Below are 20079 nucleotides of genomic sequence, written 5' to 3' on the forward strand. Positions count from 1 at the left end.
AATCATAGTTCATCCTCCCCTTCCCCGGAATTTACGGGAATTACATTGAATAGAATACGAAGATGCATGACAAGTTAATGTCCCCCGTGTCATAAATAAATTGATAATGAGCTTACATAACAACGGAATTAATACAAACCATAGCCTGAAACTACCGTTCAACATACAGGTAGTCACCATGCATTGTGCACATTTGCGTCATCGTTGAACTCACGTATCAAAACTTGTTTGGAAAAATTTAGGGTTTTGTTTCTAGACGTATGACGTATGGTCACATAGGTTCCGCTGTAGGTTGTGAACTCTAACGCGCCACATTCCTGAATCATTTTATCAGCCATCGAGCCACTGAGCTGTTTACCTACAACGCCCGTTTCTCTATTAAAAAACTTAGATAACTGATCTCACTACAGTGTGCTATGCAGGTAGGTATTGTATTAAGGAAAAAATATCAGCCTCAGCAGAATTTTACTTTCATGTTTCTTCTCCCCTTGAATATGTCGCCACTTCTCAAAACATGAACTGCTTCAGCAAGGAAGCTGAGTATTAAGACGTGCCTTCCATTCAGAAAGGTTCACTGACCCGATAACCTCACAGCACAGCCATCGCAAGACAGAACCACACATTTGGATCGGAAGACGCTATAGTAAGTGCATTCGTAGACGGAAAGACTAATCGAGGAGGGAAATTCAAGCTCCCGGAAGTTGCTTCCATACTCACTGCACAACTCGTGTTTCAGAGGAACTTCAATTATTTTATCAGACTCACGCTGTTGTTACAATGCTACGACGTCAACAACACCAAAAGGTGGTATTTCGGATCATAGAAGCAGTGCAATAGCTTTCCCATGTAAATAAGACGACCGTCATGTTACAGGTGAGAGCTCACAGCGGATTAAAAGGAAATGAAAAAGTACATACTATGGTTAAGGAAACTGTGTACACTAGTTCAGTGAAATAAGATAAAGTGCCACCCGACAATATCCTTCATACCACAAGAACTGTATTAGGGCCCGTGGGAACCGTAATCTCGTACAATCTTACAAAATTAAGCGGAGACACCATGCCGCAATACCTAATCTCCCATCATGTCCTTGGTACCAGACTTGCAGATACAGCAAAAGCTTTATAATGACAAGGGCAAAACTTCGCTTCAATCACGGGAGATTCCGGCAACATCTCTACCACCTCAATATGGTCGCATCTTCTTCATGTAAATGCTGCAGTGAGGAAGACGTTAATCATATTTCCCTCGGACGCCGTATAGGATATCAAGAAACTAAGAAACTACTACAGCCTCTGATGAGCTCTGGGAATGTTTTGCCTACAAACATTGAAACCCTTTTAGTAACAGAAGACACAAAAGTATATCGGCTCCTGTACAGTTTTGTAACAATGGGTCAAAAAGAGTGTAGGAAAAAATAATTTGTTACATTACAATATAGTAAATATATTTATTTACTTAGATCATTTTCTAAGTTCTTCTGCCATCACTTCCAGATCCACAATTCTGAAACCTGTATTTATGTCATGGTTTGTTTCTTCTGACACAATCGCTGTCCTAAGTTTTATTTTAGGTACACTTGGAGACAAGCTAACGTTTGCATCTGCATGCCCGACCCTAACCTCAATGTCAGTTTTTCGCTTTATATTTGAAGTATGGGACTTACTATATTTTTAAATACTTTATCAGGCCTAGGTATTATAAAAAGGGATCAACAGATTCAACCTTGCACAAAGAATGGCACAATAAATCAAGTGTCACTCGAATTCCACTGAACAGCGCGAAACTTGTTTACAACACTCCACAGCCTTCTCTACCACACTGATTGAACCATAAAATGGCTCCACAGCCTTCTTTACAACACTGCTGTTATGTATAGAAAAAAATCACAGCCTTGTAAAGCTATATTTTCTAGGTTCACAGGCCAAATTCTGCAATAAAATTTTTCCTCCATTTGGTAGATTGAAAAGCGGGCTTGGCACATTACACTGCTTAGGGTTTTAATTTTTTTATGCCATTTGTAGTTCGAATTTAAAGGAAAAAAATTGGGATAATAATCTAAATTATACACTCCTGGAAATGGAAACAGAACACATTGACACCGGTGTGTCAGACCCACCATACTTGCTCCGGACACTGCGAGAGGGCTGTACAAGCAATGATCACACGCACGGCACAACGGACACACCAGGAACCGCGGTGTTGGCCGTCGAATGGCGCTAGCTGCGCAGCATTTGTGCACAGCCGCCATCAGTGTCAGCCAGTTTGCCGTGGCATACGGAGCTCCATCGCAGTCTTTAACACTGGTAGCATGCCGCGACAGCGTGGACGTGAACCGTATGTGCAGTTGACGGACTTTGAGCGAGGGCGTATAGTGGGCATGCGGGAGGCCGGGTGGACGTACCGCCGAATTGCTCAACCCGTGGGGCGTGAGGTCTCCACAGTACATCGATGTTGTCGCCAGTGGTCGGCGGAAGGTGCACGTGCCCGTCGACCTGGGACCGGACCGCAGCGACGCACGGATGCACGCCAAGACCGTAGGATCCTACGCAGTGCCGTAGGGGACCGCACCGCCACTTCCCAGCAAATTAGGGACACTGTTGCTCCTGGGGTATCGGCGAGGACCATTCGCAACCGTCTCCACGAAGCTGGGCTACGGTCCCGCACACCGTTAGGCCGTCTTCCGCTCACGCCCCAACATCGTGCAGCCCGCCTCCAGTGGTGTCGCGACAGGCGTGAATGGAGGGACGAATGGAGACGTGTCGTCTTCAGCGATGAGAGTCGCTTCTGCCTTGGTGCCAATGATGGTCGTATGCGTGTTTGGCGCCGTGCAGGTGAGCGCCACAATCAGGACTGCATACGACCGAGGCACACAGGGCCAACACCTGGCATCATGGTGTGGGGAGCGATCTCCTACACTGGCCGTACACCACTGGTGATCGTCGAGGGGACACTGAATAGTGCACGGTACATCCAAACCGTCATCGAACCCATCGTTCTACCATTCCTAGACCGGCAAGGGAACTTGCTGTTCCAGCAGGACAATGCACGTCCGCATGTATCCCGTGCCACCCAACGTGCTCTAGAAGGTGTAAGTCAACTACCCTGGCCAGCAAGATCTCCGGATCTGTCCCCCATTGAGCATGTTTGGGACTGGATGAAGCGTCGTCTCACGCGGTCTGCACGTCCAGCACGAACGCTGGTCCAACTGAGGCGCCAGGTGGAAATGGCATGGCAAGCCGTTCCACAGGACTACATCCAGCATCTCTACGATCGTCTCCATGGGAGAATAGCAGCCTGCATTGCTGCGAAAGGTGGATATACACTGTACTAGTGCCGACATTGTGCATGCTCTGTTGCCTGTGTCTATGTGCCTGTGGTTCTGTCAGTGTGATCATGTGATGTATCTGACCCCAGGAATGTGTCAATAAAGTTTCCCCTTCCTGGGACAATGAATTCACGGTGTTCTTATTTCAGTTTCCAGGAGTGTATTTACTATCAAATAAGCAAAACAAATAATTTGTAAATTTTTCATTATTTCTGCCACCGTCTGTCTCCCTTTAAGTTCAGTTTAAATGGGTGTACCAGATAAGTTTTGTTTTTTATACTCTGAGGCTGGTTGAGACACTTTTTATTGGCTGCGCTTAAAGCAGCTCTAAAATCATAGCTCTAAAAGCAAACCCAGGAGCTGCTTTTCATGCCTGCGTTCAATGACGACGCAAATGTGCACAAATGAGTGGTGAGTATGTTGATGGGTAGTGTTGTGTAGAGGTCAGTTCGGGTGAAGGTATGTACTATGTCTGGTCTCACATCTTCATTATTAAATTTTTTATGACTCAAGAGACATTACCTGTTGACCAACCCTGGTACTTCGCTAGAGTGTCTTAGTTATTCAATGCTCGTACATGGAATTACTAGCAGCGTTATCCTCGGATGCTGACCGGGAACCAGAGGGACGGCGTGCTGCGGGAAGTGTTCTTCAATTGAAGGCTACCGAGAACACGTCGGGAATCCGCGCTACGGCTGCCGCCACGTCCCGCCTTCTCCTCACACGCTCCCAGGAGGATCTTCCCAGACACCGCCAGGCCAGCCCCGCTGGGAGCGGCAAACGTGCTTCCTGAGCGCCACGCTGTACCGTCTGGCCGAGAGTACTGCCAACAGGCCTACTGGGGGGCGATGAGTAGACAAGTAGACCGTTGTCACCTACAGCGGCCAATCTGTGTGAGACGGAAGACGACACCTTTTACAAAAAGAAAAGGTAGATGGCTCTGGTGAGACGTTGAGGTGAGCCGTACACAGTTTGGCGGAAATGTACGAGGTGCATTCAAGTTCTAAGGCCTCCGATTTTTTTTCTAATTAACTACTCACCCGAAATCGATGAAACTGGCGTTACTTCTCGACGTAATCGCCCTGCAGACGTACACATTTTTCACAACGCTGACGCCATGATTCCATGGCAGCGGCGAGGGCTTATTTAGGATTCTGTTTTGACCACTGGAAAATCGCTGAGGCAATAGCATCACGGCTGGTGAATGTGCGGCCACGGAGAGTGTTTTTCACTGTTGGGAAAAGCCAAAAGTCACTAGGAGCCAGGTCAGGTGAGTAGGGAGCATAAGGAATCACTTCAAAGTTGTTATCACGAAGAAACTGTTGCGTAACGTTAGCTCGATGTGCGGGTGCGTTGTCTTGGTGAAACAGCACACGTGCAGCCCTTCTCGAACGTTTTTGTTGTAGTGCAGGAAGGAATTTGTTCTTCAAAACATTTTCATACGATGCATCTGTTACCGTAGTGCCCTTAGGAACGCAATGGGTAAGGATTACGCCCTCGCTGTCCCAGAACGTAAACACCATCATTTTTTCAGCACTGGCGGTTACACGAAATTTTTTTGGTGGCGGTGAATCTGTGTGCTTCCATTGAGCTCACTGGCGCTTTGTTTCTGGATTGAAAAATGGCATCCACGTCTCATCCATTGTCACAACCGACGAAAAGAAAGTCCCATTCATGCTGTCGTTGCGCGTCAACATTGCTTGGCAACATGTCACACGGGCAGCCATGTGGTCGTCCGTCAGCATTCCTGGCACCCACCTGGATGACACTTTTCGCATTTTCAGGTCGTCATGCAGAATTGTGCGCACAGAACACACAGAAATGCGAGCTCTGGAGGCGATCTGTTCAACAATCATTCGGCGATCCCCCAAAACAATTCTCTCCACTTTCTCCATCATGTCGTCAGACCAGCTTATGGGAGGCCGAGGTTGTTTCGGTTTGTTGTCACACGATGTTCTGCCTTCATTAAACTGTCGCACCCGCGAACGCACTTTCGACACATCCATAACTCCATCACCACATGTCTCCTTCAACTGTCGATGAATTTCAATTGGTTTCACACCGCGCAAATTCAGAAAACGAATGATTGCACGCTGTTCAAGTAAGGAAAACGTCGCCATTTAAAGTATTTAAAACAGTTCTCATTCTCGCCGCTGGTGGTAAAATTCCATCTGCCATACGGTGCTGCGATCTCTGGGACGTATTGACAATGAACGCGGCCTCATTTTAAAACAATGCGCATGTTTCTATCTCTTTCTAGTCCGGAGAAAAAAAAATCGGAGGCCTTAGAACTTGAATGCACCTCGTACAGTGACCAACCTATGTGAGATGGAAGACGACACCTATTACAAAAATAAAAGGCAGATGGCTCTGGTGAGATGTTGAGGTGAGCCATACACAGTGTTGCCGGAAATGTAATTCATTTTATGATTCTACTGCAAACAACATAAAATTCAGACGAAAGTTTCGGAATTTTAACCAGCACGGGACGTGAGCAAGGTATGCTGTGATAGGCAGCAAGTAGCCGTTCCAGCAGGTGGATACGGCTAGGCGTTATTAGTTGCAGCTGATGTTACGGTACTGGAGCGTGGTTGATCATTCCGTCTCCTGTTCCAGTAGCAAATGGAGCGGGGGAAAACGGTTGTCTCTATCCAGTACGAGCCCTAATTTACCTTTTCTTGTTTTCGTGGTCCTTACGCGTGATGTTTTCTGATAGCAATAGGATCGTTGTGTGTTCGGTCGAAATGCCGGTTTGATAAACTTTCGAAATACTGTTCCGCGAAAAGAACATCTTCTTCCTCTCAGGGATTCGCATCTGAGTTCACAGAGCATTCCCGTAGTACTCGCGTGTTGATCAAACATATTTAATAGCGCCCCTGTACGCGGTCGCCCTTATATTAGGTGACGTACATTATCCTAGTATTCTGCTAATAAACCAAAGTCGACCATTCGCCTTCTCAGCAACCAACTTAAGGTGCTGCTTCCATTTCAAGTCACTTTGCAACGCTACGCCTAGTTATTAATCGATGTGACTTTATCAAGCGGCCAGCACATCACTTATACTATATTCGAAAAACGCATGGTTCCTTTTCCCGCCCGTTTGTATCGAATTACATTCCTCTGTATTGAGATCAAGCTACAATTGATCACATAAAACAGAATTTCTGTCTAAATCGTCATGTATCTGCCTACAGGCACTCAACGCTGACACTTGTCCTTACACTACATGCACATGAGGGAATAGTCGCTGATTATTGTTCATCCTAATACTCGGTTCGTTGACGTACCCCCGTCATTCGAAAACGTTCGCAACTAGATTGGCAAAAGTGGAGAAAATTTAAGATGGTGGTTTTAATGCTTCAAGTCTCACGCGTTGAAGTAAAATGAACAGAACGTTTTTATAACTATGTGAAACACCGCTAACAGTCCTTATTTGGGATGTTGCTCAAGACGCGGCGTATTGGCTTCAGTGTTGGTTATGTCGTCAAAGCATTCATCCTCCATGTAACTTTCTGGACTTCGACGTTGTGTGAAAGACTCGTCAACAATGATGACATTTTGTCCAGAAAGTAACTGTCCAGGTTTTCCATTTCATTCAAGTTATGGCAGGCATCCATGTTTCGTTGATTTTATTTGGGAGACAAGAAGCGTAGGTTATACTTTGCATCCTCTTTCCTCTTCTTCATAACATTCTGGAGGATGCGCTGAACATTTGATTTAGAGATGTGCCTCACTACGATTTGTGACACAACAAAATTTACACACTATGGCCACACGTCCACTACTGAACACCAACGCTCGTGACGAATGCACATCTGTTGTTTACAGCTGTTAGCTCAAAGCTGCCAGCTTAGTAGCTGCACTGATCTCGTTTATACGCCGTGAATAAAGTCAGTCTCGAAACATTTTGGACTAACGATGTATAGATAGAACGAGAACTGTCCTATCGTACTTTCGTGTGACACCCCTTACGATAGCTTCGTTTCAGGATAAAATACTGGGTTCTAACGGGCGTCCGAGAAGTAGTTTCTTTCATGTTTGTTATCTGTGATCGTTCCCATTAGTAGCCAGATAGCTTTTGTGAGATGAGCATCGTTGTTTGGTGTTATATTCGTCATGGAGCAAATGACTAGTGAGCAATGTATCCAAGTGATAAAAAGCTGTAACAAAAACAATGGAAGTCCCACGGCAACCGATCGTGAATTGCGCGTGACACTCGGACGTAATACTTCTCCAAAGGAATCATTCCGAAGTTTGAGATCACGGATTCAGTTTCAAACTTTTAGAAAATAGGACGACCGCGTTCTGTTCGAACACATGAAAACACTGCTGTCATGTTTGACAATGGCCGGCCGGGGTGGCCGAGCGGTTCTAGGCGCTACAGTCTGGAACCGCGCGACTGCTACGGTCGCAGGTTCGAATCCTGCCTCGGGCATGGATGTGTGTGCTGTCCTTAGGTTGGTTAGGTTTAAGTAGTTCTAAGTTCTAGGGGACTGATGACCTCAGAAGTTAAGTGCCATAGTGCTCAGAGCCATTTGAACCATTTTTGTGCTTGACAATGTGACCGTAAGAAAAGAAAATCAGTTCGCTGACTAGCTCAGTAACTGAATTTATCACGAAGTTAACTGCATGAAATCCTTTCCAACGTTCTGAAGATTCGATTCACATAAGAGTTGAAGCCTGCAGATCATGGAAAGAGACATCGATTTACTCAATGGGTCTTGTCTCGACAAGCGGAGAACGAAAGCTTTACAAAAAGAATAATTTTCTCAGAGTGGGCGCACTTTCACGTCAGGAGTCAACAAACAGAACTGCGGAATATGGGGTAACGAAAATCCGCGAGTGACTGTGGAAGATGACATGCGGCCACAACGCAGGACTTTGTGGTGTGGGTGCTGGGCAGGAGGAGTGATCGTCCCAAATTCTTCTGAAAATAATGAGGGAGCTGCCGTCAACGTGAACGGCGACCGTTACCGAAATATGCTTTCTGATTTTTTTGTGTCAACAAGATGGTGCAACATGTCACACATCCCACGAAGCAATTGCTCTGCTGAATGAAAAGTTTCCTCAAAAAATTACCTCATTGCGTGGCAACCAGGAATCGCCTGCCAGATCATGTGATCTTACGCCTTGTGACTTTTTTCTGTAGCGATTTGTGAAATCAAAAGTGTACGTGAAGACACCACTATAATACACCAATTGAAGGACGAAATTAAAAGGTTTATTAACGGCATCCTATCAGATGTTTGTGAACGTATCATCGAGAAGTTCAAAGAACGCTTTGCTCGTTGCCGCGCGTCCTTGTTGGTCATATGGAGGATATAGTTTCTCATATATAAATGGGAGAAGTTAGTTAAAGTGTTTGTAAAAAAATTACATTTTCAAACATTTTTGTATATTCTATAGCTGTTTAGCCCCTACTTCCCGGACACCATCTGCTACTTATTAAGTCTTCGATCAGTTCAGATATCTGAGACCCTATTCCGTACACTTGGACCTTTGCTAAGAGTAAACAATGTGGCACTGTGCCAAACTTTCAACACATTAACTTTTCTTTTTGTTAGACTTTCAGATTTTTACCAATATAGGAACGAAACCAGCAGCGTAGTGGTCGCACTGTTGTGCATGTCGCCCGCAGCTTGTGGTCGTGCGGTAGCGTTCTCGCTTCCCGCGCCCGGGTTCCCGGGTTCGATTTCCGGCGGGGTCGGGGATTTTCTCTGCCTCGTGATGGCTGGGTGTTGTGTGATGTCCTTAGGTTAGTTAGGTTTAAGTAGTTCTAAGTTCTAGGGGACTGATGACCATAGATGTTAAGTCCCATAGTGCTCAGAGCCATTTTTTTTTTGTTGTGAATGTCGCCGCTGTAGGAGGTGGCCGTTTTAAGAGTGCAGTTTGGCCAGCAGAGTGGACCCCCTGGTGACGCAGGCGTGTCGGCAGGTTCCGCCGGCGCTGGAGGCGTCCGTGCAGCAGCACGGGCTGACGGCCACCGTGTCCGGGCTGCGCCTCGTCGTGTCCGAGCGACACTTCTCCGCTGACGGCCGGCTGCGGGTTCGATGCCAGGCGACGGTGACCGCGGGCGGCGGCCCGGACGCAGAGCCGCTGGTCGAGACGCGGGAGGCCCTCGTCGTGGGTGAGGATCGCTGTCTGTGCAGTTTCCCCAGCTGCTTTCTTTTACCCCTGTTTTGAAACTGTATTCCGTACCCTGCTCATGCAGAGATACAATGCTCTACTTGCAATGTGTTGCTCAAGCTCTGTGATAACAACACGAAGAATGCGTGGCAGCTATCGATTATCTAACGATGTTGTTATCGTGTTTATGACTCAATTCCGCATTCTGTTAAATAATTTTCGTCACAGTCATGTTTATTTCATAAACAGCAGCAGCTGAGTTAGCCTAGTTGCACTTCTGGGTAATACAACCAAGATTTTTGCTGCTTGGGTGTTCTGAACGCCACAATATTACAACCGAACTTATAGTCATAGAAATCACTAGAATTTTCCTTATACTTAGACAGTTTGAAGGACAGTACCCCTCAGTTCCATAAATCAATATGATGCAGTTCCAAAAAATAACCGAAAAATCGTCTTTGAAGGTCAAAAGATGTATCAGTGCTATTATGTAGAATCAAATGCAAAGACTCGCAGGTAGATGGGTGTATAGCGTATAGATGCTGTATGTGTGAGGTCCTTGGTTCCATTCAATCATAAAATCTTTTATCTTATTTAAACAGTATTTATATTATGAAATGGAAATGTCAATTAACAAATACTGAATAATATCATTTCAAAAAGTACCATTTGCTTTTAAACATTAATCACATGAAAATAAATTTAAATTTGGCGTAGATGTGCGAAATGCCTTAATGTTAAATGAATAGAGATCATATACATCAGTAGCACTACTCAATTAATTCACTTTCTGTTTGATGTTTCACATTTTGTACTAACTTTTATTATGTCTTGAATACTTACATTCTCATTCTGTTAGTGATACTGAAAAGGAAAATATTTTCATTAATAAGCTGTAATTCATATATGTTAATTAACTTTTCCATTTGTTAATAAAAGTAAAAAACATTAGTATTTTCTAAACTTTTATAGACAAAATGCAATGAATTTCACTGTTTAACAAATGATGCATAGCCTAACCGTTACCAGTAAATTATTTGCATAAGGCAACGAATTAATAATGATAATGATAGTATGTAAAAAAAAGGCAGACAATAGTGGTGTACATTTTATATTCAGAAGAACATAATACTTCTTAAAACAATTAAAGAAAGTAATTTTTTTTCAGATACGATCTAGATAACATGTTTATATACGGATTTAAACGAATTTAGATGGAAATTAGAGAAAATGAACACTATAATTACAACAGTTATGATAGGATTTAACTTTTGTTTCTTAAAATAAGGTATGTTACAAGAAAGTGAGCTTGTGATATTTAACTCATTGATTGACTAGCCAAATATTTTGTGCATGCAGGTGACTTCACCAGCTTTTTAAACTAAACTATGTCATAAGAAAATATGTCATGAGATGCTAAACATTAGCATCCATATTTACTAGATTTTTTTCTTGTTTTGGTGTAAGGAACCTGTTCCTAAGGCATGTTTTTTTTTTTTTTTTTAGGGGGGGGGGTCGGGCATCCTGTAGATGAATAATAGCTTGCTTCCCGGTTTATTGGTCTTCTGTGCGTTCTTACTGCGTTCTTATATCATTCATACGATTACGATGAAAATTTCTTAAGTTGCTGTGTGGGCAGCCGCGAAGCTTCCTGAGGTAGTACAACCATCCCCCTACTACCTCTCCAATGTAGGGATGAGAACCCATGCCATGTAAAAAATATTCGAAAGCGACTGGTATTAGTATCGAATTTATAGTTTTCTGGGACGCTAGGGCCGTTGGTGACAGTTCCAATGGCATTCGTCCGCTAGAGAAAAGGGGAGGGGAATTGGGGGGTGGAAAGACAGTGGTATAACTTAACTGCATATCTCCGTAACGTTTCAAGTAATTTCTACGAGGGAGGACCAGAAAGTGAAGCACAATGATATCTTTCTTCACTCGTATTGCAGCTGGAATGTTAAAGTTTGCCCTACAGAAAGTATTTTGTTTTCATGTATATCTCTAGCGAGATAAGCCTGAACTACGAAACGAATATCGCGCATCTTACTGTCAACAACCTGTGAAGAACAGCGAAGTGTTGTTTGATATTTCTGGACCAAAAGGCATCAATCGAGTTAAATTGATACGTACATGCGTGGCGTGTATGGAGAGTGCTGTATGTGCCGTAGCAATGTCTCGAAGTGATGTAATTTCTTCCAAGAGAGCCGTGTGAACCTTAATGATTCTCCACGCTCCGGGCGGCCGGTAACAGCTGAAACCCGGCAGAATGTCGAAGCCATTAGGGCAGCAATTTTGAACGACCGGCGTGTGCAACTGCGAATTTTATCTCAGCACTACAACATTTCCTATTGTGCGGTGTACGATACTGTTCATGACACGTTGAAACTTTGTAAAGTTAGTACTCGCTGGGTGCCCAAGAACCTGACAGACAACCTCAATGGTCATCGAATGATGAGAATCTAGGATCACTTTATGCATTACGCCGCAGAGGGGCACGACTTTCTGAAAGGAACCGTCATTGGTGATGAGTCATGGGCGTACTACTACACGCCAGAAACCAAGCAAGCTTCTATGGAGTAAAAACACTCTGGTTCCTCAGTACGAAAAGAATCCAAAGTGACTCAACCTGTTAGGAAAGCGCTTGTGACAATGTTGTGGGATATGCGTGGTTTGTTATTTGTGGGCTTTTCTGAACACGGGACCACTGTGAATACTGCAGCCCACATTAAAATTTTGGTTAGGTTGCGTCGTGCTGTTCGTGACAAGCATTAATCCTGACGGTGTCAAAATTTATCATGGCAATTCTCGCCCCCTGTTGCTGCTTCTGATTGTGAGAAAATTGCGAAATTTGTGTGGGAGGATATAGCAGCATCCACCATACAGTACGGACATTGCACCATCGGACTTTCGCCTGTTGGGTCCCAAGAAGAAAGTCCTGGCTGGCCAACGCCTTACGATAGGTGCGGAAGTGAAAGCTATACTCCAACCAAACGGACTGTTAAAAATAGGTCATATTGAAACTGGTTCCACGATGGGAAAAATGTGCTGAGAACGTTGATGACTATGTAGAAAAGTAGGTAAAAGGTGTAAGCTATTTCATTTTTTTTATTTTGTTACCTATTAAACTTTTTGGTAATAAAATTATTGTGCGTCACTTTCTGATAATCCCTCTCACGAAACTTGGTACACATTTCACTTGCTGTATAGGAAAATTTACTGTGAAAGGTAGACATCCCAAGTACACAAATAACTCAAGACTATTTGGATTTTCAGTTACGATTGCGTCTCTGTACATTCTATCGTAGTAATGATTGGATCTTGATAAAACTATAGTAACTATCGGAGAAAGGAATTTGGGGTCCCCTTGTGCCACTTAATGATCTGCTACGTTAGGAACATTAGCATGTCTTACACCATGGGCTAAACCTCATTTAGCAAAAAGAAAACCTGGGATGAAATTACTTGAAAGTTTGCTTTCTGTTTTAGTTTGTTTTATTACCTAATTTTCATGTGGACTTCGTGCAGTGTTCTCAAGCGGATGGTACGTTGAGTCAGCACTAACAGAGCACATAACTGATACAGTTCACTGATACACAACTAATGGAAAACAATCCAAGCATTTTAGATTACTGAGGGAAAAGAACGTGATGACTAGTAGCAATACACATATTTGATAAGAAATACAATTGCTACTCTCGTTATACTACGTCTCAAAGATTAAACAATACGTAGGTACAGTAGTAATGACTGTTGATGAGATGGTACTTGGGAATACAGTCTGAGTTATATGTAAAGGTTACAATCGCTTAAAAAGTTCATGACGATACTGTATTCTGTTTGTTGTTGAGTTCTATGATTCGAGTATAGTTGTGTCGCAGGCATCGTTACTGTTAGTTCTTTCACCAAAGTGACTTGCTGTCGTGGTACCGCTTACACGAGAGGAATGGATGACGTAAATCACCTTTTGACGTTAAGCCACGCGAACAAATTTGGGGATCTCTGCCGCTTGACCTGCGGAGATTACTGAGTAAGTTGCGGTCATTGTTATGTATCTCGGTTGCAATTTAGCGCATGTCCTATCCGTAAACTAGGAGTTGCTGTGGAGGATAGGTTCTTGATTATAGTATTGGCAGCCTTTGTCCCATATTGCTTTTTGTCACTTAATTTCCATGCCTTATACACTGATGGGTACCCGCTTAACGGGATGTTAGTCGACCATCGGAGCAGAGTACAGCAGAGGTTGTGTGCGGCATAATTGGACTAGTTCTTTGTAGATTTTCGAAGATACGTGGTACCAGATGTCTATGTATAAGCTACGCAATTTATGTAAATTATGGGCCGGTGGTTTGTGGAGCGGAGCCGGCACCCTCTAGCGTCCTACCTGTATTCCATTTGGTTCAGATCAGGTGAATTTATTGACCAGGATATCAACGTGAAATTGCTATTATGTTCCTCAGACCGCTGTGGCTCTAATCTGGTCTTGTGACTGTGACAGACACCATCTTTGCTTTGGAAGACATCGAGGATGAAGGGATGTAGATAGTCAGTTTAAGATTCAAGTACTTGACAGCTGTAGTGGTGCCTCATTGTTAGATTACTACCGCAAGTCCCATGGAAACTTAGAAGTATGTCCCCCTCGGAATAATACTGTCACCATTAGCCTACATCCATGGTGCGGTGCATATCTCGAGTGGTCTTCACACTGGACTCGCATTCGGGAGGACGACGGTTCAAATCCCCATCAGGTCATCCAGATTTAGGTTTTCCGTGATTTTTCTAACTCATTCCAGGCAAATGCCGGAATGGTTGCTGTGAAAAGGGGAAGGCATATTTCCTTCCCCATCCTTCCGATATCGGAGCTTCCTTTCCAATGGGCGCACTGTCGATGGGACAGCCGGCGGTTCTAGGTGCTACAGTGCTCAGAGCCATTTGAACCATTTTTTTGTCGATGGGACATTCAACTCTAATCTCCTCCTCCTCCATTTATTCATTGTCCAATATCAGTGAATCCGTGCCCACTGAGACTGTATGTGACGATGTCGTGTGGTCAATGATCATCTCTGCTCCGCTCATGTACACACTGACTCAAAAGAACGAGAAATTTTGGATTGGAGATTAATGTATGAGCACAGATACTATACACATATTTATTTCTGTCAATGTATAGTACAGAGTACGCTATCCCATTAATGGATTTCACAACCAAGCTTTTTCATGAATACCACGTCCGATAGACAAGATCCCCTTCGGAGCACACAATCCTACAGCCTGATAGGAAGGTTATGCATGACGTGAGCTAACATTTCAGTAGAAATCCGGCAGGGTTTTGTTCGTGTTCTTGCGTTAAGTTCTTCGATGGTAGGAAGTCGAGTACAGTAAACCGTTCTCTTAAGGTGGCCCCACAAGCAAGCCACATGCTGTCATATCAGGCGACCTTGTGGTCCATGTAGTGCCAACGTCATTTGAAACGACACGATTACCAAACAATCGTCGTACAGCTCCCAGCGATACATTTGCCGCATGTACCGTTGCTCCGTCATGTTGAAACCAACTGCTGGCAGGAAGATGGGGCAATTCATGCGCAGCAAAAATTTCAATCATGGCAACGTTCCGAACAGACGTTACAGTGGTTGCGCACACACCATGATCTTCAAAAAATTAGGCATTTTTGACGCCGGCCGTTGTGGCCGAGCGGTTCTCGGCGCTTCAGTCTGGAGCCATGCGACCGCTACGGTCGCAGGTTCGAATCCTGCCTCGGGCATGGATGTGTGTGATGTCCTTAGGTTAGTTACGTTTAAGTAGTTCTAAGTTGTAGGGGACTGATGACCTGAATTGTTAAGTCCCACAGTCTTCAGAGCCATTTGAACCATTTGGACTTTTGACGCCACTTGATGACACGGCGCTGTGCAATGGACGCTCATGCATCTGATGTGGATTTTGTTGAGACCAGTAGTTTGTTGACAAAGCCACTGAGGTTGGAGTGAGCATCGTCCGACATCCACAGGTTGTTAATGAAATTGTTGTCACAGTGCACTTTTGTTAACATGCGTTTAGCATACTGTCTACTCCTTAGCAGATCGTTAGGCTGAAGCTGCTGAACGATCTGCAGCTTGTATGGAGGGAACTTTAAATCCACTTTCCGTATTAGTTGAACAGCTGATGATACCGCTGCAGAGACTCTGCACGGCGTCGAACAGAGCGCTGTGGGCTTCTTGCGAAAGCATTTCGCACAGCCTCGATATTGTCTCCCCTACGAGCGGTTCTGGGTCTCCGTGCACATTGCTTCTTGCACTTGATGCTTCAAAATTAGGGACCCAGGTGTTGATTGGATGCACTGGGGGAACGCGAACATGCCGTCCGATGTTGCGATGACGCCGAAATTCTCGACACGCCGCCTCCGCGCTTCTGTTCTTGTAATAGGCTTTTACCGCAAACGCTTGCTGCACACCGTTCCATTACTGGGTGTTTTTGTTTACCGAATGGTAAGACAGTATGAGCAGCATTCTATATGTCATTGGGCGTCACCAATCTCGTAGCGTTGCGAAAACAAGTTCCAAAATTTCCCATTCTTTTGAGTTACCTTGCGCTTTCCTCGCCGCGTCGCGTACACACAACGCCACCAGGTGGCATTCAGTCTCGCAGTGGGCCATAGTCGTAATATTTTACCTTATCAGTATGTGGGTGTCCTTGTTTTAAGAAGACTAGTGGTGTTAGAGGCATTGTTACTTCCAGAGGCTGCAACATTGTGTACGAAATATTTCGAAATTACACTCCTGGAAATGGAAAAAAGAACACATTGACACTGGTGTGTCAGACCCACCATACTTGCTCCGGACACTGCGAGAGGGCTGTACAAGCTATGATCACACGCACGGCACAGCGGACACACCAGGAACCGCGGTGTTGGCCGTCGAATGGCGCTAGCTGCGCAGCATTTGTGCACCGCCGCCGTCAGTGTCAGCCAGTTCGCCGTGGCATACGGAGCTCCATCGCAGTCTTTAACACTGGTAGCATGCCGCGACAGCGTGGACGTGAACCGTATGTGCAGTTGACGGACTTTGAGCGAGGGCGTATAGTGGGCATGCGGGAGGCCGGGTGGACGTACCGCCGAATTGCTCAACACGTGGGGCGTGAGGTCTCCACAGTACATCGATGTTCTCGCCAGTGGTCGGCGGAAGGTGCACGTGCCCGTCGACCTGGGACCGGACCGCAGCGACGCACGGATGCACGCCAAGACCGTAGGATCCTACGCAGTGCCGTAGGGGACAGCACCGCCACTTCCCAGCAAATTAGGGACACTGTTGCTCCTGGGGTATCGGCGAGGACCATTCGCAACCGTCTCCATGAAGCTGGGCTACGGTCCCGCACACCGTTAGGCCGTCTTCCGCTCACGCCCCAACATCGTGCAGCCCGCCTCCAGTGGTGTCGCGACAGGCGTGAATGGAGGGACGAATGGAGACGTGTCGTCTTCAGCGATGAGAGTCGCTTCTGTCTTGGTGCCAATGGTGGTCGTATGCGTGTTTGGCGCCGTGCAGGTGAGCGCCACAATCAGGACTGCATGCGACCGAGGCACACAGGGCCAACACCCGGCATCATGGTGTGGGGAGCGATCTCCTACACTGGCCGTACACCACTGGTGATCGTCGAGGGGACACTGAATAGTGCACGGTACATCCAAACCGTCATCGAACCCATCGTTCTACCATTCCTAGACCGGCAAGGGAACTTGCTGTTCCAACAGGACAATGCACGTCCGCATGTATCCCGTGCCACCCAACGTGCTCTAGAAGGTGTAAGTCAACTACCCTGGCCAGCAAGATCTCCGGATCTGTCCCCCATTGAGCATGTTTGGGACTGGATGAAGCGTCGTCTCACGCGGTCTGCACGTCCAGCACGAACGCTGGTCCAATTGAGGCGCCAGGTGGAAATGGCATGGCAAGCCGTTCCACAGGACTACATCCAGCATCTCTACGATCGTCTCCATGGGAGAATAGCAGCCTGCATTGCTGCGAAAGGTGGATATACACTGTACTAGTGCCGACATTGTGCATGCTCTGTTGCCTGTGTCTATGTGCCTGTGGTTCTGTCAGTGTGATCATTTGATGTATCTGACCCCAGGAATGTGTCAATAAAGTTTCCCCTGGAGTGTAGAAACTTTGCAACGTAAAAGGGTCCATAAATTCACCTGGTGTGCAAGAGGAAGCAGATCCGTCATTAATTATATCCTCACAAATTACGAGCTTCAGTACAATATACTAAAGTACAGCAAGTGTACAGTATGCCGTACAGTAGGCCGTTTCCTGGTGGTATCTACATTAAAATTGCAACTGTATAGTGTTGACTTTAAAAGTTATTCATCGGGAGAAGTCTTCAAAATACATCATCTCCAAGATTCCAGAGTGAAGCAGTAATATGAAAGAAGAAATGGTGAAAAGTTTAAAGATTCAGGAATAAATCAAAACCTAAATGAAGAATGGATAGAAATTAGTGATATAATAATAAAATCGGCTGAACACTCATGAAAAAAGGGAAGAAATATACGAACAAAAGAAGGCTTCTTGACTGAAATGAAGACCTAGCAAAGCTGATTAGAAGAAAGACAGATGTTTATTTAAAATACCTCAAAACCAGAAGTGTACAAGATCACGCCGAAAATAAAAGACTTGTATCATTTGTTAAAAGGAGTGAAAATCCATGTTTTGCAGGCATCCCTTGGAAATTTAGTATACCAGGTTGAAGGTATTATAAAATAATAAAAGCTTTCCTCATAAAGAGGAGAAACATCCTCTACAGTGAAGTAATATCTCTGATGGTACATGGCTAGACTACTTTCAAAACCTATGGATAGGGAGAGAGAAAAAAATATTGTAACAGCGCATAACCTATATCCAATCTCCTTGAAAGAACTCGAGCAATACGAGGATCAGAAAGTGTCAAGGAGACGATAAAATAAAATTCTGAGCTTATTAAATATGCGCATTAAAAAAAGTAGATTATGCTTCTAAATTTCATAAATCCATACTGGAAGAATGGGCACATTCTAGAAGGTTTGAAGAACTTAGTAGGCTTACCTGTATTTGAAAAAGGAGACCATAATGACAGTAACGGCTATACCAAGCTGTGGAAATATGATATATGCCAACATACTTTCCAAAATATTAAATACTTTAACAGATACTTTCTGATAGAAGAAGTAAATTGTTTTTGTCAAGGAAGATCACGTATTGATCGTGCTTTCTCTATAAGCTATATATTATAAAAGCACAGGAAATTTAATCTCCCAACATATACAGCTTTTGAGGATTACAAAAATGCCTTCGACCGGGTGGTGAGATGTAAGTCATCGGAAATTTTAGAAGATTATATCATTCCTCAACATTTAATAAGGTCACCTCAGGGTTTGTATGCTGCTAATGACATCAAGATATGCGACGTTACAGTCACTAGTACATGAGCGGGAACAATCACACAAGAAGTCAGACAAGTGTGTTCTTTGTCGCCCATACTATTTAAAATACACGTAAGTGACATTCTCAATACATGGCAAAAGAAAATGGAAGATCCTTTTTAACTCACTCCTTTTTGCAGGTGACCAAGCTATAGTCAAGGGCACTGAAGACAGTCTTCAGCATATTGTATGGTCCTTGCATATAATGGCAAAACATATAGTCTACACATATCTACACAGAAAGCAAAATGTATGGCCTTTTGTAGAAAAGCACATCTTGCAGCTAAAGTCATAATAGAGGGTAATGTTTTGGAACAAGTCGATATTTTCAAAAATCTGGGCTGTGATATCTTCTAAGCTTGCGATAATGACCGTGAAAAAAGTCTACAAAGGTACTTACATATGTTAGGTACGATTAACATAACGCCCCTGAATAAAACAGGGAAAGTCACAGTAGATAAATTTTATAATACCAGGACTGCACCTATGCTACTCTGTGGAAAAACAATTACAGAGAAATGAAGCGTCAGAAATGAGACTTCTAAGACATTTGGCAGGATACATATCAGAAGATCACAAGAAATCAGTGTAAGAGAGCTGCCCCTTGTTCTAGGAATAGGAGAAAACGTCCAACAATACAGAATGAAGTGGCTGACAATCTACTATGTATGCAAAGCTGGATACAAGGGCAACATATACTGTACCCTCGTTACACACTAGTATCTTATAGTAAGGATTTGGTTTTGTAATTTTTGAGGATGTAATCGATGATTGACCTGCTTCCTTTAGAACACAAAGTGAATTTATGGGTATTTTTATGTTTATAAAAGTAATTTGTTATCCTCAAATTATTAATGGCTGCAAATTCTCTATTATTAATTAGATACTTTATAGATAAATTATTTGGTTGTTTAGAAAACACAATCATGAATTTAATTTCTTGATGCTCTCTTCATTCATCTTTCATTTTTTCTATTTCACATTGGAAACGAATAATGACTCACCTGATATTTCAGAATATTCCACAATAATTGTGGTTAGCTGCCAGACTATGGACCCAACGTTTCGGATTTTGATCCCTGGCCTGTCCTAGGATTGTTATCTGTCATTTATATCACTTGAATCACCTCTGGAATTGTTTGTAATGTGGGTAATGCTGAGGGGTACCAGGGATCAG

The 20079-nt window shown here is 44.2% G+C and overlaps 1 protein-coding gene across 1 annotated transcript in view; it reads left to right on the plus strand.

Annotated features, from left to right (window-relative positions):
• The window catches only part of LOC126177000 (uncharacterized), a 548346-nt gene that overhangs the window by 518761 nt on the left and 9506 nt on the right, over positions 1-20079 (plus strand). The window contains exon 6 of the mRNA XM_049924215.1: positions 9263-9455. Within this exon, the coding sequence (XP_049780172.1) occupies positions 9263-9455 (193 nt within the window). The remainder of the gene's footprint in view (positions 1-9262; positions 9456-20079) is intronic.

The sequence above is a fragment of the Schistocerca cancellata genome, chromosome 3, assembly GCF_023864275.1.
Source record: "Schistocerca cancellata isolate TAMUIC-IGC-003103 chromosome 3, iqSchCanc2.1, whole genome shotgun sequence".
NCBI classification, from domain to species: Eukaryota; Metazoa; Arthropoda; class Insecta; order Orthoptera; family Acrididae; genus Schistocerca; species Schistocerca cancellata.